Source organism: Marmota marmota, unplaced genomic scaffold, assembly GCF_001458135.2.
Source record: "Marmota marmota marmota unplaced genomic scaffold, marMar, whole genome shotgun sequence".
NCBI classification, from domain to species: Eukaryota; Metazoa; Chordata; class Mammalia; order Rodentia; family Sciuridae; genus Marmota; species Marmota marmota.
This window is the reverse complement of record NW_025999982.1, coordinates 3,988,432-3,996,136: the sequence shown is the minus strand read 5'-3', so window position 1 is coordinate 3,996,136 and position 7,705 is coordinate 3,988,432. Positions and strand designations below refer to the sequence as shown.

General features: G+C 39.4%; 1 protein-coding gene across 1 annotated transcript in view; it reads left to right on the top strand.

The window, feature by feature from the left end:
• LOC107143836 overlaps positions 1-2,847 on the top strand; it is a 20,400-nt gene extending 17,553 nt beyond the window's left edge. Inside the window, exon 5 of the mRNA XM_048805179.1 lies at positions 2,692-2,847. Coding sequence (XP_048661136.1) covers positions 2,692-2,704 — 13 coding nt within the window. The 3' untranslated portion in view covers positions 2,705-2,847. The remainder of the gene's footprint in view (positions 1-2,691) is intronic.
• The last annotated feature ends 4,858 nt before the right edge of the window (positions 2,848-7,705 follow it).

Below are 7,705 nucleotides of genomic sequence, written 5' to 3'. Positions count from 1 at the left end.
CCCCGCCCCGTCTCTACCAAGTTTGCATAGTTATTTAATGGAAGATTAGAACCCAGAACCCAGCTGTATCATTAGCATATCTTAGTTGCAAACAATAGAATCCTTTATGACTAGACTGGGCTGAAAGGAGGCTTATTTCCATTTATTAGATAACACACAGGCTCATGGAAATGATAAAAGAAACAGACCACAGGCTAAGATTCCAGGGGCAATGGCTAAAACCCGTACTGCAGAGAAAATGGCTGCTAGTACCATTGCTGAGAACTAGTGCTGAGAACTTGACAATAGAGCAGCCACTCCTGCCTTAAGCATCAAAATCAAATTCTGCTTCAGAAATTTGACCTTATATTCCCTGAAAAAATACCTCTTGTTGCCATTGTGACCATCGAGCTTCTTGTTTTGCTCTTCTGAACTGAAGTCTCCTTTGGATTATGTGATTGGTAGAGCCTGGACACATGTCTATGTCCTAGCTACAAGAGAGGCTTGAAATTTGAGTTCTGACTTCTAAGTAGAGGGGCAAAACTCCTAATCGGGGAATTTTCACTAGTATAGAATAGCCACTTAGAATTTGGACTGGTCTTTCTGTCAACCACAACTATATATACTAGATAAATCTTTTTAAGCTTTAAAAGCTTCAAAAACCTAGGGGCTGGGGTTGTGGTTCAGTGGTAGAGTGCTTGCCTAGCATGTGTGAGGCACTGGGTTGGTTTCTCAGCACCACATAAAATAAATAAAGGTCCATTGACAACTAAAAATATTAAAAAAAAAAAAGCTTCAAAAACCTAATGAGAGAGTAGGGAATAATTGGACCAAGATACAGGAATGTGCGAGAGTCCAGAGAGGTTAGAGTTTCCAGGAAAAAAGAAATGCAGTATTTCCAGTTAAATTCTTAGCTGTATTTCAGATAAGCCAGTAAAAATAATATTTTATTTAATATATATGTCCCAGTTATATTTGAATTTCAATGGTGGGCATGGTGGTACATGCCTGTCATCCCAGCAATTACCAAGGCTGAGGCAAGAGGATTTAGGAATCCCAAATAAGTGAGACTCTGTCTCAAAATAAAAATTAAAGGGCTGGGGTTGTGGCTCAGAGGTAGAGCATTCACCTAGCATGCATGAGGCACTGGGTTCGATCCTCGCACCACATAAAAATAAAATGAAGATATTGTGTCTACCTAAAACTAAAGTAAATAAATAAATATTTTTTAAAAATTAGAAAGGGTTTGGGTATAGCTCAGTGGTAGAGCACCCCTGGATTCAACCCCTAGTATCACACACACACACACAAAAAAAATTTAAATTTCAAAGGAACAACTAATTTTTTTAAGCATATATATGATCATGGTACATTTGGCTTCTATTAAGAAATTATGTGGGGGCTGGGGATGTGGCTCAAGCGGTAGCGCGCTCGCCTGGCGTGCGTGCGGCCCCGGGTTAGATCCTCAGCACCACATACAAACAAAGATGTTGTGTCCGCCGAAAACTAAAAAATAAATATTAAAAAAAAAAAAAAGAAATTATGTGTTGCTTGTGTGAAATTCAAATTAACTGGAAATCCCTATTTTTATTTGTTAAATCTGGCAACTTTAACCACAGAGGTGAGGTGAGCCCAGCACTTGGAATCACTTTTGCCAGAGGACATTTGCCAACCTGAAGGGGCAACCAGAGAGACTGAGCTGTGCTTCTGAAATCTTAATCTTGAGATTAAGGCTACAAAATTAGAGTTCAGGGCCTTCAAGGTTGGAGACCTTGATAAACCACCTCTGGGGTAGGCTGTTAACTTCATGGCCCCAGTGAGTCATGGGCTGTGGGAATTCTTGCCCTGTGTCCTCCCCTTGACTCTAACCTGCTTTAATTAATATACTGCTTGAGCCTGAAGAAGACTGCTCCTGCAGTTTGGCTCTGGGGAAAACCAATTGCCATGTGAGAAGGCCAACTGATTTGCCTGAGAACTGGGACCTAAGGAGTTGGTGTCATATGCCCAACTGGATTTCAGAATTGCTATGTATCAGTGGCTGCCATGTAACTGTCATTTCCTCCTTTTACTTATTACTATCTTTTCTGGTGCTGGGGATAGAACTTAGGGCCTTGTGCATGCTAGGCAAGCACTCTACCACTGAGTTACATACTCTGTCACCCATTTTTTCCTTTTTAATAGGAGTATCTATTTCCCTGCCTCACTATTGTGTGTTGTGAGCAGATATCTTGACTCTTTAGTCTAAAATGTCTTCAGATTGAGAGTCATATTACTAGAGATACTCATTTGTACCTGCATTGGATTAGTGGAGGAGATTATGGATTTCAAGTTCAATCATAGTATAGTTATGGGGTGAGCCTTTAGGGGTCTTAAGAGTCAGGGAGCACAGTTTGCTTGTGAAAGCAAGTGAGTCATTAGGGGTCTGAGTGGGGGATTGTAACAGATGGTTACTTTTAAATTTTTTTTAGTTGTAAATGGATCCAGTATCTTTTCATGTCTTTATTTTTATGTGGTGCTGAGGATTGAACCCAGTGCCTCAAGGGCTCTACCCCTGAGCTACAGCCCCAGCCCAGATAGCTACTTTGTGGCCCCTAAGGAATCATGTATTTGAGTAAATCACACCACTGTAGTTCCCTTCCTTTGAACCTAGACTGGGCTGTGACCTGCTTTAACCAACAGAACCTGGTAGAAATGATGCTATGTCAATTACAGGCCTAAACCTTAAGAGGACCTGGAAGGTTCCATATTTGCCATTTGGGAGAAGCCGGTGAATCATTCTCTGAGAAAGCCAACTTTGCTTCATGGAGAGACCATGTGAGAAGAACTGAGGACAGTGGCCAACATCATAGCTTGAGTTCCCAGTCACCTTCCATGTGAGTAAGGCTATCTTGGGAGAGAATTGTTCAGCTCTGTTCATGCCACCCAACTGATGCCACATAGACTAGAGACCAGCTGTCTCCATTGTATTCTGTCCAAATTGCAAAACCATGAAGCAAATAAATACAGTAACTGTTTTCTTAAGCCAGCAGTAAGCAAAGTATGGCCCATGGCTGGCTGCTTTTATTTTTTCAGCAGCATCCCAATACAATTCATATGCTATACAATTTATGTACTTAAAGTAAACAATTCAATGATTTTTGGTGTATTGACTGTTATGTGCAACCATTACCACAGTCAACTAGATAGCATTGTAACCAACTTAAAAATAAATTTGGTATCCTTTACCTGTCACCTTCCTGTCCCCTTTCTCCCACATCTCCAGTCCTATGTCCTATTTCCCATTGTATACATTTCACTCAAATGTAGTCATAAAATATGTGGTCTTTAGTGACTGACTTCTTTCATTTGGTGTAATATTTTCAAGGTTCATCCATATTGTATGGTCTATTAGCACTTCATTCTTTTTCATGTATGAATAATTTCCATTGTGTGTATATAACATATCTATTAGCCAGTTGATGGATAGATGGATATTTAGTTTTTTTCTAGTCTATTGTTATTAATAATGCTGAGGAGTGTGTGTGGGGGGGGGGTGTAAGAATCTGTTGAGTCCTTGTATTAAATTCTTTGAAATATACCTAGCAGTGAAAATGCTGAGAATATGGTAATTCTGTACTTAATATTTTAGAACTACCCAACTACTTTCCTTAGAGGCCATGCTGTTTTATGTTCCCACCAGCAATGGATGAGAATTTCAATTTCAATTTCTCTGTATGTGCACCTTCACTAGTAACGCTTGTTGAAAATCAGTTGACCATAGATATGTGGCATCATTTCTGAAGTCTCAGTTCTATTCCATTTACATGTATGTGTGTGTGTGTGTATGTGGGGGGGTCCTCTGCTATAGTTTGGATCTTAAGTTCTCCCCAAATGTCCATGTGGTATAGGTTTCTCCCCAGGATGCTGCTATTGGGACATGGTGGAGTCTTCAGGAAATGACACCTATTGGGAGGTTTTAGCTCACTGAGGGCCCTTGATGGGGATTGTGAGATCCCATCCCCCCACCCCCCTTTTTTCTTCCTGGTCATGAGATGACTAGTTTTGTCCATGAGCTCCTGCCATTCTGCCATGATGTGCCAGCCCAGGCCCAAAGCAATGGGGTCAACTGAACCTCTAAAACTGTGCACTAAAATAAACCTCTTTGAAGCCAATTGTCTCAAGTATTTGTTGTGGTAACAGAAAGCTGATGAATACATCCTCCTATTTTGTTTTTCTTTTAAAAGGTTGTTTTGGCTTTCTTGGTCCCTTGTAATTCCATATGAATTTAAAAATCACCTGTCAATTTCTATTTAAGAAGTCATCTGAGATTGTGATGGAGATTGCACTGAATCTGAAGGTTAATCTGGAGATATTGTTGTCCTAACAATGCTAAGACTGTCAATGCATAGACATAGGCTATTTTTTCAATTATTTAGCTCTTAATTATTTTAGCAATGTTTTGTAGTTTTCTCAGTATAATTTTGCACTTCTTTTGTTAAATATATTCTTTTATGTGGTGCTGGGGATTGAACCCAGTGCCTCATGCATGCTAGGCAAGCACTCTACCACTGAGCCACAAACCCAACCCAAATATATTATTTTTTAAATATATTTTTAGTTGTAGGTGGGCACAATACCTTTTTAAAATTTTATTATTATTATTGATGGACCTTTATTTATTGATTTGTTTATATGCGGTGCTGAGAATCAAACCCAGTGCCTCACGCTTGCTAGGCAAGCGCTCTACCACTGAGCCACAACCCCAGCCCCACAATACCTTTATTTATTTATTTTTATGTGGTGTCGAGGATCAAACCCAGTGCCTCACACATTGTAGGAGAGTGCTCCACCACTGAGCCACAACCCCAGCCCTTGAATTCTTAAATATTTTATTCTTGTTGATATCATAAAATAAATTGTTCTTTTAATTTCATTTCTGGATTATTCATTGTTAAGTATGTAGAAATGCATTTGATTTATGTTATTAAGCTTATATCCTGTAGTCTTGTTGAATTTGCTTTTTAGTTCTAATAGTGGGTTAATGCATTCCTTAGGCTTTTCTATACACAAGATCATATGTCTGAGGAGAGACAGTTTTACTTCTTCCTTTTCAATTTGTGTACCTTTTTATTTGTATATCTTGCCCAATTGCCCTGGTTAGATCCTCTAATGTAATATTAAATAGAAGTGGTCAGAGTGGGCACACTTTTTTTAAGATGGGCACCCTTCTTCCTCCCCCTCCCCTCCTCCTCCTCCTCCTCCTCCTCCTCCTTCTTCTTCTTTTAATAGAGTGGACATACTTAATTTTGTCCTTGTTTTGTTTCCTGGCACCAGCCTTTCATGATTAAGCATGATGGTGGCTGTGGATTTTCCACAGATGCCCTAAGGCTGAGGATGGCTGCCTATTTTTTTTTTTATTAATAAAGTTTTATTGGAACTCAGCCATGCCATTCATTTATGTATAGTAATGGCTGTTTTGTGCTATAATACCAGTGTTGAGTAAATGTGACAGAGGTGATTTGGCTTGTAAGCTTAAAATATGTCCTATCTGGCTTTTTAAGAAAAAGTCTGCTGAAATCTGTTTTCAAACCACTAAATTTATGAATAGTTTGCTATGGAGAAATACGTCACTAAAATAACTCCCAATCTTAAGGTTGGGACCCTAAAGAGCTGTACCACTAAGTAAGTGGTAAACATAAATAAACAAAAAGTCCCACAGACCCTAACCCAGCTTCAAGTCTTCTGGGTGACTCAGAAAATCTGGAGGCCTGAAATTGAGTTAAGGTGATCCCTGCTAGTGCCTTCAGATGCCAGGCAGAAACAAAGGGAAATCTTTTCCAGAGGAAGATATCATTGCTTTGAATGTTTTTTTTTCAAATACAATACCCAAAACAGAACCAAGGTACACAAGGAGAAAAAAACACAAGGAAGAACCAGTGGTTAAAACTGACAATGGTTAGGCGCGGTGGTGCATGCTGGTGATCTCAGTGACTCAGGAGCCTGGGGCAGGAGGATCACAAATTTGAGGCCAGCCTCAGCAACTTAGCAAGACCCTGTCTCAAAATAAAAACCTTTTAAAAAGGGTTGAGGATGTAGCTCAGTGGTAGAGTCCCCTGGGTTCAATTCCCAGTACCAAAACCAAACCAAAAAACAAACAAACAAACAAAAAACCAAACAAAATAGACAGTGGAGAATCAGATGTAGATCATGAAACAACCATGTTTACTATGTTTAAGAAGAGAAAAGCTAAGTTTGAAAATATCATAAGTGGCATAGCAGTTGAATTTGCTTTTTAGTTCTAAAACAGGGCTAGGGTTGTGGCTCCGGGGTAGAGCGCTTACCTAGCATGTGTGAGGCACTGGGTTCAATCCTCAGCACTGCATATAAATAAATATATAAAATAAAGGTCCATCAACAACTAAAAATATATATATTAAAAAAAGAACCATGGGGGGTGGGGGCGGTGGGCGGTGGCGGCGCTGGGGTTGTGCCTCAGTGGTAGAGTGCTTGCCTAGCATGCTTGAGGCACTGAGTTCGATCCTCAGCACCACATAAATGTAAAATAAAGATATTGTGTCCACTTAAAACTAAAAAATAAATATTAAAGAACCAAACAGAAATTCTAGAACTAAAACAGAAAAACCAAATGGAGTTAATGAGTGGGTTTAAGAGGATATTAAAAAAACAAAACTGAAAAAGAGAATTTGTGAGCTGAAAATTAGAAGATGCTTAGAACAAATCGTGAAGGACAAAAGATAGAAGATGCAGAATAAAGTGGTAAAATAAGAAGGTCAACTATTGTTTCAATTGGAGACCCAGAAAGAAAGAGAAAAAGGGACAGAAACACTATTTAAACATATAATGGCTGAAATTATTCAAAACTGATGAAAAATATTCAAAAGGTAATAGTTGTGATATTACAGATATCTAACATGTGTTCTCTCTCTTTTTTTTTTTTAAAGAGAGAGAGAGAAAGAAGAGAGAGAGAGAACTTTTTTTAACATTTATTTTTCAGTTTTCGGTGGATACAACATCTTTATTTTATTTTATTTTTTAATGTGGTGCTGAGGATCGAACCCAGCACCCCACACATGCCAGGCGAGCATGTTACGGCTTGAGCCACCTCCCCAGCCCCAAATGTGTTCTTCTTTAAAAAATTTATTTTTGGTAGCAGGGATTGAACTCAGAGTCACTCAACCACTGAGCCACAGCTTCATTTTGTATTTGTTATTTAGAGCCAGGGTCTCACTGAATTGCTTAGTGCCTCACCATCACTGAGGCTGGCTTTGAACTTGTGATCCTCCTGCTTCAGCTTCCCAAACCACTGGGACTACAGGTGTGCGCCACTGCACCTGGGTTGTGTTTTGACTCTTAAAACGGTATATCCTTAGGCTGCAAAGCTGCTGTTGAAAGGATTCTGAAACCAAGCTAGAGGTAGCTCCATAGTGTGTGAAATAGGACTTGGGTGTGCTGAGTTCAGTGTAAGCTCTGCCTCTTTCTAGTTGGGCCATCTGGAGAGAGTTGCCAAACTTCAGTTTTCTTATTTAATAAATAAGAATAAAAAGTAATGCCAGCCCATCCCACATCACCATTTTGAGAATCAAGTAGCACAAGGCATGTGAACAAACCTAGTGAATGCCAAGTGCTTTAAAAATGAGATGTGGTTTGAGTGATATCACAAGCATGCCTGGGGTAGTAAATGACAGACAGGACTATATAATTTTCAGGGCCTCTTCTTGAAAAAATT